The following is a 20,312-nucleotide window of genomic DNA, read 5'->3' as shown; positions in this document are numbered from 1 at the left end:
GTAAGATTTTCCAATTCAAGAACTACCCGACGGGTTCTACGGGTTGGGTTCTTATTAGTCATCGGCCTGACCAGCCTCATATTTTCAACAATTCCTCCATTCCGGATAACAACCCTCGTTGGAAGAAAGAGTTCTTCAAGCTACACTGGGAAGGGGGAGATTGGGGAACTCTATTCAGATCCAAGTTTTGTAAGGTCGTTGATGGGAGTGTCGACTCCATCCACCTATCGGATGTCGAGAAGGCAGCCTATGCTGAATTGGTCAAAGACAATGGCCAATCCAAATGTTGGGATCTCCTTGATGAGTTCAATCTTAGAAAGCTTGGTCTTTCAAGGGTTAGTGATGAAGGTATAAACCTTTTTTTGCACCTAGAACTTTTCTCGGGTCAACCCCATTATTCACGACTTAACTTATTTCTTGTTTCCCTTTTGCAGCTGCCACACAAATCAATGAGCAGAATGCGCCCCTCCAAGAGGAAACGGGGCGGATGAAGCGGCATAGGTTGGCTAAGGACCCTCGGGTCCCTCGGGAGTTGCCCGCCTTCCTTCAACCTCATTCGGCGGAGGGCGGATCATCTAGTCAGCCTCGGGCTTCCAAGTCTCAAGACTTTAAACCGGCTTGGGGTTTTCGAAGGACTGATTCAGTGCTGGGATCGACTGTTCATGCCTCTGATTGGTCCCTTCACTCTATTACCCCTGCCGACTACCATGATGTGGTGCTACAGTCGGAGATCGAGGGGATTGATGGCCTTGGCTCTCAGGCCCATGCTAGTGTGAGTATCTTTACACACTTATTGTTCAGGTTTTTCGAGTCTTCCTTAACCCGTTTGTCTACTTGTCTCAGGCCAATGCTCAATTCCAGGTTGCCCTTCATCAGGCTAAAGCTTGGAAAAAATAAGCTGAGAGCCACAAGAAGGCTAAGGAATCCTTGGAAGAAGGCATGGAGGCCCTTCGAATCAAGGATATGGAAAAGGACGAGATCGTGGCTAAGACTCAATCGGAGATGGTGGAAGCTCGAAGCGAGCTAGTCGAGGCTTGAAAGGGAAAGGATGCTATCATTGACGACTATATGGACTCTGATGAGTTCAAAAAGCTGACGGAGAAGCACAATGAGACCAACTTTCCAGAGGATTACAGTATCGGGTGGAACGATGCTGTTAAGAGCATTCATGAGGATCATTAGGACATGTTCGACCCTAGATGGGATTATATCTGTCCCATGAGGATTGTTCTTGACTCTCCTAGTCCTGTTGAAGAGGAGGTCGAACCTTTGGATGTTATTGAAAAGCATCCGGTTGGGGAGTCCACCTCTACAGATAGCTCGGAAGCTGATTCCGAGTCCGATGAGTAGGATTTATTAAGGACCCTGCGTGGTCTACTTATCTAGACTTATCTAGCCTTAACTTGTAGTATTGGACTTATTTAGCCTTAACTCGTAGTATCGGACTTATCAAGCCTTAGCTTGTAATTTTAACTTAATCAATGTTAATCGTAACTTATTTGTGGTTGAATTCATGTTCCGGGTTGATCCGTTGACGGTAGGCAAACAAAAACTCAAGGAAAACATTAAAAATATGAGATATGGAGCAATTCATAAGAAATTTTATTGAAACTATAGTAGAAGAGATAAACAACTAAAATCAACTAAGTTATAAACTAACTGGCAGTGGTCTATCAGACCTTATTCAATGGTCATCTACTTACTTAGATAATCAGATATAATAAATCTTCAAGTTGGTGGCATGCCAACTCCTTGGAAACTCAACTCCATCCAGGGTCTGAAGCTTGTACGAGCCGCGACCAATAACATCCTTCACCTGATACGGACCTTCCCAGTTTGGGGCCATCTTTCCCGTGGGACCAACTCCTTAGGCCTCAGCTTTCCTTAGGACAAAATCCCCTTTTCTGAAGAATCGCTCCTTGACTCGGAGATTATAGTAATAGGAAGCTCGTTTTTGGCTCTCAACGATCCTGGCGTTAGCCTCATCTCGGACCTCATCGATCATGTCGAGTGCGAGTCTCATTCCTTCCTCATTGGCTTCGGGCTTATACTGCTGGACCCTGGGGGAGGTATGAGTTATCTCAAGTGGCACCACGGCTTCAGCTCCATAAGCTAACTGGAACGGGGTTGCTCCGGTGGAGACCTTGCAGGTTGTTCGATATGCCCATAGTATAGGGAGAATCTTATCAGCCCAAAGACCCATGCGCTTTCTCGACTCTTTTCTTTAGTCCATCAAGGATTATCCTGTTGGCTACTTCAGCTTGCCCATTGGCTTGAGGATGGGCAACCGAAGTAAATCGTAGCTCAATGCTATAGTCGTTACAGTATCCTACAAACTCTGGATTGTTGAACTGGGCTCCATTATCAGTAACCAAGACTCGGGGTATGCCATACCTGCATATGATATTTTCCCAGAAGAACTGAGCAACTTGCTTGGTGGTTATCTTGGCCAGGGGTTTGGCCTCAATCCACTTGGTAAAGTAGTCAATAGCCACTATCAAAAACTTCCTTTGAGCACTGGCGAGTGGAAGCGGCCCTAGGATATCCATCCCCCACATAGCAAAGGGAATCGGGGATTAATGGATGTCAGCATCTCTGGGGGCTGGCGCACAACAGGCGCAAATCTCTGACATCGATCGCATCTCTTAACATAATCCTTCACCTCCTTCAGCATATTTGGCCAAAAGAACCCAAGGCGAGTAACTTTGTGAGCCAGGGCTCTCCCACCTAGGTGCTGACCACAAATTCCTTCATAGACCTCTTCAGGGCTTCCCGGGCCTCATCTGGCCTTAAACACTTCAAATATGGTATAACAAAAGACTTCTTATAAAGAATCCCCTCAATCAGTGCATACTTTAAAGCTCTTACCTGTAGTTTTCGTGCTTCCCCAGCATCAGGTGGTAGGTGTCCAGTTTCAAGATACGATTTGATTTCATCGATCCAAGTGGCCCCCGTGTCAATTGGGGCTACCATCTTGGCATTGATACTTGGGGTTTTCAAAACCTGATAGTAAACACTTCCCGAGCACACCTCATTCTCCGAGGATGCAAACTGGGATAAGGCATCAGCCTTTGCATTCTCTTCCCTGGGTATATGTTCTACCAAACCTCTACCTTACTCTCCTGCCCCCCGACTTCCTTGTGGTCAATGGTGCATTCAACGAGGAAGTCAGCTAGAGCTTAAGCCTTGATTGTCACCCGTGGTTTGTATCGAATTTCGAATTCCCCGAGCTCTACTACCCATTTGATTAATCTTCCACTAGCCTTCGGGCTATGCATTATGTTCCTAAGGGGCTGGTCTGTCAAGACTTCAATTTTGTGAGCCTGGAAGTAAGGCCTCAGCTTTATTGAAGCTGTAATCATGGCTAAGGCAAACTTCTCAATCACACAATAGTTGAGCTCTGCTCCATGCAAAATCTTACTAACATAGTAGACGGGTTTCTGGATTTTTCGATCCTCACGAACCAAGACTGCGCTCAGTGCTTTCTCAGAAACAGCCAAGTAGACATATAATGTTTCTCCATCTATGGGCTTTGACAAGATATACTTCTTCAACTGCTCAAAGGCCTCTTGGCTCTCACTTGTACATTCAAAATCTTTAACTTTCTTCAAAGCCTTAAAGAAGGGCAAGCACTTATCCCCGGACTTCGAGATGAAACGTCCTAGTGCCGCGATTCTTCCTGTTAACTTTTGAACATCTTTTATAGACTTAGGCGGTTCCATATCAAGGATGGCCTTTATCTTTTCGGGGTTGGCCTCAATCCCACGTTTTGAGACCATCAGACCCAAAAATTTTCCAGACCCAAGTCCAAAGGCACATTTGGCTGGATTCAACATCATCTTATGTGTCCTCAGGACTTCAAAAGCCTCTCTCAGGTGCTCAAGGTGATCAGCTTTGTTCAAGCTCTTCACTAGCATATCATCAACATAGACCTCCATGGTTTTTCCAATCAGATGTTTGAACATCTTATTTGCTAGGCGTTGATATGTGGCTCCTGCATTCTTTAAACCAAACACCATAACCAAATAACAAAAGATACCAAAATCAGTGATGAATGATACCTTAGGAATGTCGTCCTTATTCATTCGGATCTGGTTGTATCCACTAAAGCCATCGATAAAGCTCAACATCTCGTGCCCAGCTGTAGCATCGATCAGAGTATCTATTCTTGGGAGAGAAAAACAGTCCTTAGGACAAGCATCATTCAAATCTGTGAAGTCTACACACATCCTTCACTTTCCATTAGCTTTCTTGACCATGACTGGGTTGGCTAGCCATTCTGGGAATTGGATTTCCTCTATAAAACCTGCTTCCAAAAGCTTATCGACCTCCTGTTTTATGGCTTCTTGCCTCTCAGGGGCAAAACTTATCTTCTTTTGTTTCACGGGTTTTCTATTTGGGTTTACATTAAGGGTGTGTGTCATAAAGAGGGGATCAATCCCTGGCATATCAGCAGCAATCCAAGCAAACACATCCCGGTTGTTCCTCAAGAATTTCACAAATTCGGATTTCATATCCTCGGGGAGCGACGCCCCTACATAGGTCACCTTCTCGGGCTCATCCGGATTTAGGGAGATGGGAACCAAGTCCTCAGCAGGTTTCCCTCTCCTTTCCTCTTCTTCTCAGACATCCAAGTCCTCAATTGGGAGAACATGCCCCCCGGTCCCTCCAGATTTCAAAGCCCCCACATAACAACTTCTAGCCATTTTTTGATCTCCTATTTCTTCTCCCACTCCGTTCTTGGTAGGGAATTTGATCTTCAAGTGGTAGGTGGATGGGATTGCTTTAAAAGCATGTATCCCTGTCCTCCCAAGGATAGCATTGTAGGTTGATGAAGCCTTGACGACCAAGAAATTCAGCATACATGTGGCATGTCTAGGCTCAGTGCCCATTGTCACGGGTAGTTGGATCATACCTTCAATCTTTGTCTCCACGTTATTAAAGCCGTATATAGGCATATCTGAAGGTGTCAATTGCGAATCAAAATATCCCATCTTCTCATATGCATCATGAAATAAGATATCTACTGAGGCTCCACTGTCAACGAGTACCCTTTTTACAGAAGAGTTTCCAATCACCGGGGTGATTACCAAAGGATCATCATGGGGAAATTTAACTCTGTTAAGATCTAAATTGTCGAATGCTACAGCAAACTCAATTTTTGCCCTCTTCGGGGGCTCTCCAACAATGCACATCACTTCACGAGCATAAGCTTTTCGTGAGTTACTAGATATGCCTGCTGCGGTCGGTCCTCTAGAGATTATATTGATCACAGGTAGGGCTGTGCATTCGATTAACCGAAACCGAAATCGAAATTTTTTCCGGTTAACTGAAACCGAATTATTGTAAAAAACCCTACCGAAAATCGAACCGAAAATTATTCAGTTATTAACCGAACCGAACTTTTATTTTCGGTTTTTACCGAAAACCGAAATTTTAAACCGAAATTTAATAAAAGTAGCTTGCATTGCAGAAAAATATTCAGAATTTAAGTTTATCACGACTCACGAGTTACAAACTAACAATCCAGAAACTTAACAATCCAAAAACATTCAATAAACATTCATCCACCAGAAGTTGCATTTAAATATAGAAATAAAATTTTTAAATTTGTTGACCGAATGACAGGTCAATGCAAATATCCAAGTCTCCAACTTCAAAGCTCCAGTCCAGACTCCAGATGCTCTGCTTGCTAAAATGCTAAGTTGCTTTGCCTGCTTGACAAAGGAGGTCGGAGAAGGCTGCATTGGAATAAAAAAACAAGCACTGAATTAGTACGAAAGAATTTCTGTTATGTTATCAACTAAAATACATTGAATTCTGATGAGTTCTAGACACAGCTTGTTGATGAAAACACAGGCCAAAAACACTTAAATATGTAAAATTAATGAGACAGAAAAAACAAATATTTAAGACAAACAATCATTCAACTGTTACTGAATAATAAGAAGTTCATTGCCAGCACATATTATTTACGACTGCTTGAAAATTCTTGATGAGGAAAGTGTTGCCATTCCCTGGCAGAAGGGGGATGTTTTGCTATTGTTTTGCACCAGTGTGCTCCTCAGTCCTCACTCTGTATGTGACTGACTTGCCAATGGCCATTGATGTTATATATAGTTTTCTCTAAATCAGAATTACATTTTGATGCATGTTGAACCATATATGTTAATGTAAAATACAAATTCTACTGACCAATCCAAAATCCAAACAAAAACAAAGCAAATTGCAGTAGCCTAAATGAACATAAAGCTAAAAAACAGTAATAAAACCATTCATTGTTATATGAAAGTTATCAGCAAGATTTGTAGCTAAACCTCCCAACATACATGGATTACATTACAGGATTATAAAGAGAATGCCAGCAATTGAGCAATATCAAACATTATAAAGCAGAGAGGTCTCCGCACAGCCCTAATTATATACTTATATATAATAAGCGTAAGGGAGATAATTTGGTCGCATGGTCACATGGTCCAAAAGCTTATCATCCGTTGGATCGTATATTGAGCAAATAAGTACCGTTAGATTAGAACAAAATTAACTTCTAATTCTATAAGGCAACTGATATCTACTTGCATCTTTATAATTCCTTTTCTGAATTCAAAACAAATTCTGTCTTTCACATGTTTATGATTTTTTTAATCCGAAATAAATATATCCTACCACCTTTAATTGTGCAATCATATAAATCGCATCGTCACAAAATTATTTTTATCTAATATATTTTAAAATTAATAAGCCAGATATTTTAATCCAAAATAAATATTTCTTACCAGTTTTAATTGTAGAATCATATAAATCGCACTGTCACAAAATTATTTTTATCTAATATATTTTAAAATTAGTAAGCCAAATTTAAATCATATTATAATAATTTTAATATAAAATACATTTATAAATAAAATCTAATGGAAGTTGACGTCACATATTCTACTCAATATATATTAAAATTTGATAAAAAATTAATATTTTGGCAAGATACATGAGAGAAAAGGAATGGCTTGATTACAATAGTTTATTTGAAACCATTAATGACTGTGATAGTGTATTTTATACGGCATCGCCACTGTCGGATGATCCAACATGTGTAACCAGTTTTTTTTTTTTACAGAAACAAGTCTGAAAAGTAGAACCTATATATTTTTACAATAGTTCTGACTTACAAACAAATCATAATTTCAAATTTTATTTAATTAAAAATTTTAATTTATTATTTATAAATTAAATTCTTTCGCACCACTTACAATGTATTTAAAAAATTTATAAATAATTAAAAAGCTCCCGTGCCTTGCACGGGCTATAAGCTAGTACTAACAATAAGTACAGACACAGACACAGCAGTATACACTATACAATAGTTATGAAAGAAAATGTACAAAATGTACCATTTAAGTTGCCTGACTTGCTCCAGTGGTTGATGCCGCTGTTGAACTTGCATCAACATTCATTTTCTCTAGTGCTAAACATGAAAAAAACATCATTAATCTCTAATAATATCAGAATATAAAAATTAATGCAGAATATTAGTATCTAGAAATCATAAAAATTTACGTTCATCAAGTTGTTTCATTTCCTAGGGATCCTCTTCAACACTTATAGCTTTTACGGCGTGTCTCATCCAATCTTGAGCACATATAACTGCTTCAACCATTTTAGGTGTTAGAGAACTCCTAAAATCATTAAGAACTCTACCACCCGTGCTAAATGCCGATTCCGAAGCTACCGTGGATATTGGAAAAGCTAAAACATCCCGAGCCATTTGAGATAAAACGGGAAATCTTGCCGAATTGTTTTTCCACCACTCTAAAATATCAAACCCATCGGAAGCCACAAATGTCTTTGGTTTTTCACTCAAATATTCTTCCAAATCCGATGCACTCCCATCACTTGAAATCATTCCAATATCTTTCTCAAATTGCATCCTCAATAATTGAGATGGAAGCACTTGGCCAATGTTGTCATCTCTTCTTTTCTCTCTAGCCCCATCTCTTTCGTTGTTCTTAGACATTTTAAATTTGTACTCATTAAACATTTTATACAATGTTTCTTCCAAAGACTTTCCAATCATTCCCCCTACCTCTTCTCCATACATGTGCTTTAGCATATACACCACAAATTGTAACTTGTGCCTTGGATCAAATACCACCGCAATGAATAAAAGATTGTTCATTTTGGTTGGATCGCCCCAATACTTGTTAAACTTCGCCAACATCTCCCTTCCAGTACTAACCATTTGATCATCAACACCATATGTCCATTCATTCAAGATGGCATGAACGGCATATATCTCATGCAAAAAAATATTAGAAGTAACATAAAGAGTTCCCGAAATCTTGCAAGTTAGATCATAAAAAATTTTCAAGAACAATGCAAATTTCCTAATGGTAACCCAATCTTGACTTGTAGGCCTTCCATCAACATTGTCCGACTTGAGATGTTTCTTATACCTAGGATCTTATGTATCATACCTATCAAATGCTCTTTTCATATTTCTCCGCCACATCTAGCATTTGATAGGTGGAATTCCATCTAGTATCCACGTCAAGAATTAAAGATCTTTTAGTCTCAATTCTCTCATATTTTGCACATTCCATAAACATCATCTCTCGAGCGGGAGATTGTCTCACATACTTAATGGCACTTCTCACCTTACTAATTGATCCATCAAATATACTCAATCCATCTTTAACAATTAAATATAAGATGTGAGCAACACATCTCAAATGCAAATATTCACCATTCAAGACACTAGTATCCCAAGTACCAATTCTACCTTTTAACTTTTGCAATGCAACATCATTTGAGCTAGCATTATCTACCGTGATAGACAACACCCTAGTAATTCCCCGCTCTACCAAACACTCTTCGATTGCCATTGCAATTGCCTTACCTTTATGACTAAGAATTGGACAAAAGTTCAATATTTTCTTATGCAACTTCCAATCTTTGTCAATAAAGTGCACGGTTAAACACATGTAATTAATTCTTTGATTAGAAGTCCATGTGTCCGTAGTTAGGCAAAGACTTTGTGTAGGTTCAAGCAATAAAAATTTCAAATCATTTCTTTTAAGAGCAAATATTCCAAAACAATCACGTGCAACCGTCCATCTAGATGGAATTTGAAACATTGGTTGCATGGTAGCAATAAATTCTCTAAAACCCAAATCCTCCCCAAACTTTAATAGTAACTCATCAACAATAATCATCTTGATATATTTTTCTCTACCCAAATCTTTGTCAAAACTCCAACTAGTCAATGATGTACTTCCGCTATTATTTTGAAAAGCTAGTTTTGTTTGATGACCCTCAACATTATACGACTTGCAAGATTTCAAGTGATTGTGCAAACTACTCGTACCATTTCTTGAAGTATTTTCTTTTAATTCCTTGGTACAGTAATTGCACTTACCTTTAATTGTATTTCCGGTTTCATCTTTGATTCGGCTGAAATGCTCCCATACACCACTTCTCCTCTCCATCTCCTTTCTCTTTTTCGGATTTGAAGCTACTGTTTCTGTTGGGGTTTCAAGTTCTGCTTGGTAATCTTGCTCTTCCATCTAAACAAACAAACAATAACAAAATTATTAGCCAAATCAAGAAGCCTTATACTGTTATACAGATTATATATATAGCCTGCTATATATGAAATTTAGGGGCTAGGGCAAATCGAAATCAAAACCAAATCAATTTAGGGATTAGGGCAAATCAAAATCAAAATGAATTATAGTTATATATGTACATAATTTCAGTGACCTGAGAGCTGCTGAGTGCTGAGGGCGAGATGGCGACTGGTGAGCGAGACTTACGAGTTACGGGCTTACGAGTTACGAGTTACGGGCTTAATTTCAGAGGCGTCGGCGTCGGCGATGGCCGATGAGACTGCTGAGGACGAAATGAGATGACAGAATGAGATGAGGCGCAGCAAAATGAGATGAGGTTTAGAGGTTTTCAGATATAATTTACTTATATTATTAATATATAATAATATATATATATATATATATATAAGTTAAAAACTTCGGTTATTTAATCGATTATCTGGTTTACCGCATTTAAAAACCGAATTATCGAAATACTGAATTTTCGAAACTAGCCTACCGAAAACCGAACCGAATTGTTCAGTTCGGTTAACCGAACCGAATTTTTTTCGGTTTTTCGGTTCGGTTAACGGTTAACCGAACCGTTTGCACAGTCCTAATCACAGGCCCTCTAGGCTGGTTTCTCTTATCCCTATCTTCGTTGTCTTTTCCACGATTGTCATTGTCACGGGGATTCCTATCTGTATCCCTAGTATACCTGGACAACTTGCCTTTCCGGATCAAAAACTCAATCTCATCCTTCAACTGCCGACAATCATCGGTCTTATGTCCTGTATCCTTATGAAACCTGCAGTACAAGTCCTTGTTTCTCTTTTCGGGGTTAGTCCTAATAGGCTTCGGCCATCGAACACTTCCGTCTTTCTCAATTTCCATCAGGATCTGACTCCTAGGGACATTCAGCCTTGCATACTCAATGAACCTCGGTCCTGCTCTCTTTCTGGTCGGGGACTTATCACTATCCCCTGTCATTGAATACTTACTATCCGCGTTGTACTCGGTGTCGTTTCCACGTTTCTTTGGGTTCGGAGTCGGTCCCTGGTTATTCTGGGATTTTTTCAGGCTTTCCTCATCCTTGATATACTTCCCGGCCCTCTCCTGGAGCTCATTCATGTTTCAGGGGCCCTCTTGGCTAGTGATCGACGGAAATTATCATTCGTGGTTCCTTGCTGTAGGGCAATCATTGCTACTTTCTGGTCTAAATCCGGGACCTTGAGCGCCTCCTTAGTGAACCTATTCATATAGTCTCTGAGGAATTCGTTCCTGCCTTGGTGAAGGTTCATCAACGAGGCTGAACTCTTAGTGTGGGTCTTACTCCCAATAAACTGGCCTATGAAAGCTCGGCTCAAATCTCCAAACGAGGATATAGAGTTAGGGGGTAGTCGACTATACCAGTGTTGTGCCATCCTACTCAAGGTTTGGGGAAAGGCTCGACATTTAATGGCCTCCGTGACTGGTTGCAACAGCAATGCATTCATGAAGGTTCGTACACCCGTTCCATCATATGCCTTAATTGTGGGCAACTTGAACTCTTGAGAAATCCGTGCTGCCATGATCTCCTCGGTGAATGGGGGGATCGGGTTATTTGGATCACCTACAACCAACAAGTGAATTCTATTCATACCTGCGTTCTGAGGGTTTTCCGTCTGTTGCCGAGGTTCGGGCGGTGGCTGCCTGGCCTGGTGTGCCGCCCTGTCTCTTTTCAACTGAGCTATCTCCTGTTCATAAGCTCGAATCCCGGCTTCGTACTCCTGGTCCATGGGTCGACGGGACTCAGGGTTGTTCTGCCTAGTGTTGTGCTGGGAGCCTCGACTCTGATTTCCATCTCTCCTTCTTCGTGGGGGAATATCATAGTCTCTCTTTGAATCTTCAGAGGAGTCGTCCGTATAAACAACATACTCATATGTTGGTCCTCTTGTGGTCGTCACAACGGTTGAGTAATGAGTCCCAAAATTAGTGGTTGTGGCCACAACATTAGTCATAGGGGGCAGCGTGCCAAAAATCATAGGAATCGAGGTTTGAGCAGCGATTGTTGTGCCACTGCTAGCAAGGGTCAACGTGACTGGTGGTGTGGTGGTGACGGGATTCGAGGTTCCAGCGGTGACCTGAGAAGAGGGTGGATCCTGGGTTGCAGTGTTGTCTCCGTTTGAAGGAGCATGAATTTCTGAGCGTAATCTGGTGGACACCATGGTTGTTGTCTTCTTCCCACAGACGGCGCCAAATGTTATGGATCAAAATCGAGGGGTGAGCTTCGTGCTTTTTGACTGATCTCGCGAGTCGAAACTCAGACGGATCCTCACGAGGTGCCTACGTATCTTCAGCGGGGTGAAGAATCAAGTCAAAAAACGTAGTTCTAGTTTGGAGGGGTAGAGCCCTTTATATAGATGTCTCAGGGTTAGAGACTGATTAGAAGTAGGATCCCTGGTGTTAGAGTCCTAGTAGATATAGGTATTTGAGTCAGAGATAGGATAGGACTGATCCCTGATCCTTATCTTGAGCTGCTGGAGGTTATCTAGCACTCTAGATTGTTATCCACGAAATTTAGAGTTCTTGTAGGACTCTCGGAGTCCTGGACTCATCAGTCAGAATCCTAGTAGGACTAGGATTCGAGTTCTGGGCCCCGGCCGGGCTGGGCCTCGAGCCTTGAGATTGGGCAACCCACGTTTCCCAAACGTGGATGCCCAACGGGCTTTTTATAACCTCAATCTGCTAGTTACGAATTTTGGGTGTTAAACCCAGAATCCAGGCCTCATACTCAAACCTTTAATCAGACTCGGGCTCAAATTAACCCAATAATTTTTAGGGGCAATTTCAGACCCATATCACATAGCATTTGCATCCAAAGACATGTAGAAAGCTAATTATTTTCTTCTTTCCTTTGTAAAGTTTAATAAGGTGTTAGACCTTGTGCTTGATTGATTAGAGATATATTCTGAATAAAATATACAGTGTTCACAGATTTAGCCCAGAAGTAGGTGGACAATTTCTCTTCTCCAAGCGTTGTCCGAGCAGTCTCAATGAGAGTTCTGTTCTTTCCTTCTACAACACCATCTTGTTGAGGTGTTTTTGGGGTAGAAAACTCATGAATTATTCCTTTCTCTTGACAGAATTCTTTCAGAATGAGATTCTTGAACTCAGTGTCATTTCACTTTTAATCTTTCTCATTAAAAAATTTAGATTTTTGCTTACTATCTTTATGTGACTGATGATGATATTACTAGCTTCATCTTGAGAGGGAAGTAAGAGAATCCATGTATACTTTGTAAAATCATTAACAATCATGACACATTAATTCTTATTTGAACTTGACAAAACATTTACGGGTCCAAATAAATGCATATGAGTTAGCTGAAGTGGATTGCTAATTATATATGGACAAATTTATGCTTTTGAAGTTTGCTTTTCTTTGTTTACCCAACTAATATGCATTACAAAGACCATTTGCGATAAATTTCAATTTGAAATGTCTATCACAAGGTCCTTTTTCACCAACTCATTCATAATTTAGAATTTTAATTGTGACAACTTCTTGTGTCGTAACCAGCTTTCATCCTTACTTGCTCTGCGGAAAAGATTTGAATATATGATTAGCTATGTACACATTCATAAAATTAAAAAAATTCGATTCTTTTAAAGAAATTTATGGTTTGGATTTCATTCAACAAATCAATAATCGCAAGGCTTCATTTAAATATCAGTATATCCAAATATTTTCAATCGTAATTACGTTTTTTACTTGTAGGAATAAATTGAAGCAAAATAATATAACTATTAAAACGATGCATAAATTTACTTTAATCAATATACTTATATAAAGGAGAAGCGAGGGGCGTGTAGGTGGCGCCTCTCACATCGCTCTGTTCTATTTTTCTGAAATTTTTTGATGAAAAATATCAAAAATTAGAACTACCTTTTTTAGTTTCGGATATATTAGAAGCAAGTTTCAGAATCTGATTTTGTTTCAGATTATTTATGGAATATAGTAGCTTGAAAGTATGATTTTGTTTGTATATAAAGGAGAAGCGAGGGCGTGTAGGTGGCGTCTCTCACATCGTTCCGTTCTATTTTTCTAATTTTCTGGAATTTTCGGATGAAAAATATCAAAAAATTAGAACTACCTTTTTTAGTTTCGGATATATTAGAAGCAATTTTCGGAATCTAATTTTGTTTTAGATTATTTATGGAATATAACAACTTGAAAATTTTAATCTGATTTTGTTTCAGATTATTTAATTATGGGAAAAAGTAGCACACAAGTCTTTCTGCACGTTGTAAAATTTTGGATCATCTAAACACAACCTACTCTCTCTCAATACCATAACCCCACCTCTCTCTGTTGATAGTTCTCTTGCTCGATTTCTAACTCGATGGTGTCGTTCTTCTACGACGAACGATAAGTGAAAGCTGTTTATATGGTATTAAAAAAAAAAGTTGTTGCAAGCAAAGGTAGTTTTAGACCGCTATGTGGGAGTCGACAAATCCAAACACGGGAGAAGAATATAGTCTTGACATGATATTGATGGATGATATCAATAAATTAACTATTAGTGATGTATGTTTGTTGATTATTGTTTTATAATATTTGTTTTGTTCATCGGACATGTTTGTTGTTGTTAATTTTTATATAATATATGATTTACTTTGTACACGTGAAAAAATTATTCATGCATTATCTGTTTGCTCCGTTCAAGCAACTTTTAAGTGAAGACTGTTCATATAATATTAAAAAATAAAGGTTGTTACAAGCAATGGTAGTTATAGACCGCTATATCACGGATTTAAGTTAAATGTTTTTGTGCACAATCAATCCAAAAAAATTAGAGGATGGTGACAATGTAAGACCATGATTACTTTTTAAAAAAAAACACAAATAAAATTAGGATTCGTCGTGCTTTAAATTGTTAATTACATGTAGAAATTTATTTTCATTTTTTCAACATGAATTATAAACCAATTTTGCAATTTTATATATTAGTATTGGTATTACATCAAGATTTTTATAATATAATATTATTTTATCCTACAAATATTAATTTTTAATCATTAATATACTTTTTATAAACAGCCACAAAATTATTGCATTCTACAGATATTAATATTAAATCATTAATATAATTTTTATAAGTCGCCGCAACGCGCGGCTTCTTAGCTAGTTTCACACGTAAGTACAAATAACAACACAACCTCTTTAAGAACTATGCTAATTTGATTTGATTTGATTTAAAAAATAATCAAATATAGAAATCAAAAGAAAGAAAATATAATTAAAATTCCAATTATACCCAAAACCGAATATAGCGTACTTCCTCTTATATAAACACATTACACACAACATAAACATTAGGGTTTCATCTATTCTACATCTCCCGCCTCTCCTGCTCATTCGTCTCCACTCTCAAAGGTTTCATCTTTTCCTTCTTTGTATCTATATCTTGCTTGGCTTGTATCTATATATCTTTCGACAATTTCGATTTACTACTAGTGTAGTTTGTTCGATTTGGTTGATTCTTGTTTGTTAATCTGGTGTCTCTTTATGTGTAATTTTGTGATTCTTGTTTTGTTTATCGATTTATGATTGCCTTGTAGCTAAAGAAGATGTGGGTTTTTGGTTTTAGATGGAAAAAAATTCAAGATTGTAATTTTTGTTGTTTATTATATTGAAATATTTTCAGTTGTGCTTGTCAATGATTAAATTTCTTGTCAATTGCTGTTGAATTAGTTCAAATTTAAGTGCTTTATTGTCTTATAAGCATATGTTACAGAACTGATAGCCCCGAAATATGTTTTTTTTTGTTTTAGATGCCCCAAATGTTTAAAAGGTTTTAAGTATTTAGTGTCGAGTTTATTTTAAGCTGTTGTAGCAGTATCTGGTAATTGGTAGGGAGATGTTTGAAATGATGTATGTTTGTTTGGGGGACTGTATAATTCGATATATAGAAGGATTGATGGATTTTTCAGGGAAGGAGAGAATGAGGTTTGAAACAAAGCGTTAGTTTTTCTGGGGAGACTAACTTTTTGAAATATTTTTAATTAAAGCCTATTAGAGTTACTAGTTCTACTATTTGTAAGCAAGTGAACGGGTTATAGTTGACTTTGATTGACTAAATTTAACTAGTACTATCTGAGTTTTATTAACTGTAATCCTGATAATAATTGTAAGTATTATAGCTCTCTTCAGACCACTTGGAAAATCTGTGTAACTGATTTTATTCTCCCTTTTAGCTGTTTTTGAAAGTTGTTTATTTTTTCCTCGTACTCTAAATACAGTTTAGAAGCTAAAAGCTAATTGAGATTTATACCAGTTTACTCTCCATATCATGACTAAATAATGTAGTCGATGTAAATGAGTTCTGAATTGATTATTTGTTAAACTCAAAATCTACCTGTCACAAGCGAGCAAATTAGTAATAAGTTTTGTATTTCAACACATTTACTTGAATTGATGTAGTGAAGTATAAGATATAGATATCATGTTTAATGAATGATGTCTGTTTTCTAGTATATATGCGGACTGTGGTGGGGGTACATATGTGATTTATTTATCTGTAAATTTGTACATATAATGCACATGTTACATCTTCTATGTGCAATTACATGTATGTTTGAGTATATTCTTCTATTACTGTTTGTCTTATGCTAATTATATCTTTCAATTTGAAAATTCAAGAGTTTAAAATGATATTGTTTTTACACATTTATGGCTATATATAATTAATTTTTGCACCAGTGTTTTTATCAAGGCCCTGGCTTGATTTCTAGGAAATAGAGTTAGAGCTGCATTATTTTGTTGAGACTGATGTTTGCTTTATTTCACTTTGGCTTTACTTCATGTATCATTTGAGAAAGTTATATCTTCTATATGATGTTTGCATTATCAATATGTGCATTCATTTGTCGCTTAGGCATATAGGAATGTTGTATATCTTTGGCATTGGCAAGCTTATGATGCATGGATTTGTGAGAATTTAAAGTTAATATTAGTAATGATATAAGTATTTTTTTTCATTGAATATACTGTAACTATATAAGAATATCATAAGCAGATTTATTGTACTAAATGAATGAAACACATAGAATAATATGAATTAAGATATTGTTAATTTGGATAGATAAGATCACAGTATTGTTAATGAGACATTATTATCATCAGAAGTCAAATTTAAAGATAATCATTGTAAGTGTACATACTGCAAGTTCAATTAAGAAACCCTGTATCGGGTTCCTTATCTTGTTTTTATGTTTTATATGTCGGTTTTTTGGTTGTACACGTGCAGCATTTAATGAGAATTTCTACTATGTAGTGGCTTCTCTGTAGATGGTATTTTATTTTCTTTTCTGACACCAATTTCTTGAATTTTTCAAATACCTCTGCCAATTGGTTTTGCATACATGCAAATATTCTACTGTTCTGTATGATCTTATTTCTGTCATGTACTGATGTATCTGTGTTACTTAGTTTTTGATTATAATACATCTCCATATATTTATCGCAGGCTCATTCTATTGAAGTATTTGCAGAAGCTCAATATCTTCATTTAACATTGCAAGTCTTCTACTAAATATATTATGGCTCCAAAGTCGAGTATTCGACTTATTTCCTACTCCGAAGAGCTTATAGATGGAAGGCCTCTTTATGTTTCCTCGAATTGCCTTCCAGTCAAGGCCCTTTACTATGAACCTGCTGGGCATTCTTACCATTTAGCTGCTCAAAAGCTCCTTGGGTTTTTTGAGAAAAAAGATGTGGAAGGTGACAACCAGGATGTGCCTAATGACAAGGTTAATGAATCCATTCACTCATCAGGTTCATATAGTAGCAGCAAAGGTAAAAAAAAATCTGGTTCTGGAGGGGACCAACAAGATCATTATGCACTACTAGGTTTAAGCCATCTGAGGTATCTTGCTACTGAGGATCAGATTAAGAAGAGCTACCGTGAGACTGCATTAAAATATCATCCTGACAAGCAGGCTGCTCTTATTCTTTCTGAGGTAACTGAAGCTGCAAAACAAGCTAAAAAAGATGAAATTGAGAACCACTTCAAGTCAATACAGGAAGCTTATGAGGCATTGATTGACCCTGTTAAAAGAAGAATTTATGACTCAACAGATGAATTTGATGATGAAATTCCTACTGACTGTGCCCCACAAGACTTTTTTAAGGTTTATGGACCAGCTTTTATGAGGAATGGGCGCTGGTCTGTTAATCAACCTGTCCCTCCCTTGGGAGATGATAGTAGTTCACTAAAGGAGGTGGATGACTTCTATAATTTTTGGTATGCTTTCAAAAGTTGGAGGGAGTTTCCACATGCAGATGAGTTTGATCTTGAGCAAGCTGAATCTCGTGATCATAAAAGGTGGATGGAGAGGCAGAATGCTAAGCTTTCAGAGAAGGCTAGAAAGGAGGAATATGCACGGGTACGTATACTTGTTGACAATGCCTATAAAAGGGACCCAAGAATTGTGAGGAGGAAGGAACAAGAGAAAGCTGAAAAGCAGAGGAGAAAAGAGGCCAAGTATTTGGCAAAAAAAATGCAGGAAGAAGAAGCTGCTAGAATTGTTGAAGAGGAGAAACGTAAAAAGGAGGAGGAACAAAAACGAGCTGCTGAAGTGGCTTTGCAGCAGAAGAAGCTCAAAGAGAAAGAAAAGAAGCTACTTCGCAAAGAAAAAGCTCGTCTCAGAACTCTTTCAGGCTCTGTTTTGTCCCAGCATTTGTTAGACCTTTGTGAAGATGATGTGGAAAAACTGTGCACGTCACTTGACATCGAGCAGCTGAAAATTTTATGCAACAACATTGAGGGAGAAGAAGGGCTAGGTCGAGCAGAACTTATTCGAGAAGCACTTGCATGTAATAATGGTGAGAAGCAAGATGGGATGAAGCAGCCTATGCAAAACGGCCATGCGACTAAAGTTGCTTCAAAAATACCCCTTGGCAACTATGAAAAAAAAGAGAAACCATGGAGCAAAGAAGAAATTGAGCTGTTACGGAAAGGGATGCAGAAATTTCCTAAAGGAACTTCGCGGAGGTGGGAGGTTGTGTCAGATTACATTGGCACAGAGAGATCTGTTGAGGAGATTCTAAAAGCAACTAAAACAGTTCTTCTCCAGAAACCTGATTCATCCAAAGCATTTGACTCTTTTCTCGAGAAAAGAAAGCCAGCAGTGTCTATTGCATCCCCTCTTACAACTAGAGAGGAAGTAGTGGGTGAATCTCTTACTAATGGAGTCAAAGAAACTGCTGTCAAGACTGAAGACCTGAAGGAATCGTCTAGTAAGCCGGAGAGTCCCCAGAAGTCAGATGATGTGGATGCTGCAAGTTCAGACCAGGATGTTTGGTCTGCTGTTCAAGAGAGGGCACTGGTGCAAGCTCTGAAAACATTTCCCAAGGAAACTACCCAGCGTTGGGAGCGAGTGGCAACTGCAGTTCCAGGGAAAACTGTAAATCAGTGCAAGAAAAAGTTTGCATCACTCAAGGAAAGCTTTAGAAGCAAGAAAAGTGCAGTTTAGTTCAGACCGTTCCAAGCTCGTGGATGAGACCTATGGGGATGACGCTTGCTTCATTTTCTTTTTATATTCTGTTCATCTCCTTTAAGATGGATATAGGTATACCTTTACATAACTACCGTATTTACCACCCCTGATCATTATTTTGTGTTGGTAATTTTTGGGAGTCTAGGTTTTTGAGGGGTTCAGAGCTGTTAAAACCATTATTATACAGCAAGTACTTTTATCTTTTGACTTCGAATATTAAGCCTTATGCATCATGATATGAATTCAATCAAAATTATTTCTACCTGGAAAAACAGCAAGTACTTGTGAAGTATTTGCTATTATTTCTACCTGGAAAAACAGCAACTACTTGTGAAGTATTTGCTATTAAATTTTATAGGAGTGGTTACTGATTAGTTGCACTTTATGACACCAGAGAGTTGTTCTGTCAGTTATTGCAGAATCTGGCTTTCTTGTTTGTGCATCTTGTATTTGAATTTTGATGACTTGCATTCTGGGTGAGGTTTCTTTTTAGTAGGAGACACAAGGATTTTTGTCTATATTACTCCCTCCGTCCCATTTTGTTGTCACTCTTGGTTTTGTGCCGGTCAAATTGACCAAAGTTTGACTGAAATTTATAAATATTTTATCAATTGAAAAAATAAAAAAAATATGTTACCGGAAATAACTTTTAATCTACATTAAGATGTAATTTTCAGTTTTTTAAAATAATGAAAGAGTGACTTATAATCTTTGGTCAAAAGTTAGTTAATTTGACCCACAAAAATAGAAATGTGACAACTAAAATGAGACGGAGGGAGTAATTAGCAAGGTCTGGTTTTACGAGCTGGGCTATAAATGAGTTGATACGCTCGATAACCGCTCGGTGTTCGGTTCGAAAAAAGCTCGGTTCGAACTCGGTTCGATTCATAAACGAGTCGATCTTGAGCGTAATTTTAAGGTTCGTTTTATAAACGAGCTGAACTTGAGTACAGTAGAGTTCGACTCGATAGTTCGCGAACAAGTTCGAATTATGAGTTCGTGAATTTGGCCCGTGAACATGGTTCGTGAACCTGGCTCGTAAACATGGCTTGTGGATGTGGGAGTTTCATTAATGGATGATTTATTATGAATTTATGATTTCTTAGAGTATAAATTAAAATATTGTTATAATTTTAAATATTTTTTTAATTAGATTAAATAACAAACAAGTTCGTAAATAAATATATG

The 20,312-nt window shown here is 38.0% G+C and overlaps 1 protein-coding gene and 1 long non-coding RNA gene across 2 annotated transcripts; one reads left to right on the top strand and one right to left on the bottom strand.

Annotated features, from left to right (window-relative positions):
- The first annotated feature begins 14,899 nt into the window (after positions 1 to 14,899).
- Positions 14,900 to 19,386, top strand: LOC108202699 (uncharacterized). Its single transcript, XM_017371213.2, has 2 exons — positions 14,900 to 15,000; positions 17,093 to 19,386. Exon 2 carries the CDS (start codon positions 17,166 to 17,168, stop codon positions 19,098 to 19,100), a length of 1,935 nt encoding a protein of 644 aa, XP_017226702.1. The 5' UTR covers positions 14,900 to 15,000; positions 17,093 to 17,165; the 3' UTR covers positions 19,101 to 19,386.
- On the bottom strand, positions 19,116 to 20,055 carry LOC135149236 (uncharacterized). Its single transcript, XR_010287532.1, has 2 exons — positions 19,434 to 20,055; positions 19,116 to 19,387 (listed from the first exon to the last, which is right to left on the bottom strand). It is a non-coding gene; the product is annotated as an uncharacterized LOC135149236 (long non-coding RNA).
- Between the last annotated feature and the right edge of the window lie 257 nt (positions 20,056 to 20,312).

Source organism: Daucus carota, chromosome 9 (genome assembly GCF_001625215.2).
Source record: "Daucus carota subsp. sativus chromosome 9, DH1 v3.0, whole genome shotgun sequence".
Classification (NCBI taxonomy): Eukaryota; Viridiplantae; Streptophyta; class Magnoliopsida; order Apiales; family Apiaceae; genus Daucus; species Daucus carota.
The sequence above is the reverse complement of the archived record's forward strand: the minus strand, read 5'-3'. Positions and strand labels throughout refer to the sequence as shown.

Excerpts from the sequence above, each read along its gene's own strand:
- LOC108202699 (XM_017371213.2), top strand. The coding sequence starts at position 17,166 with ATGGCTCCAAAGTCGAGTATTCGACTTATTTCCTACTCCGAAGAGCTT.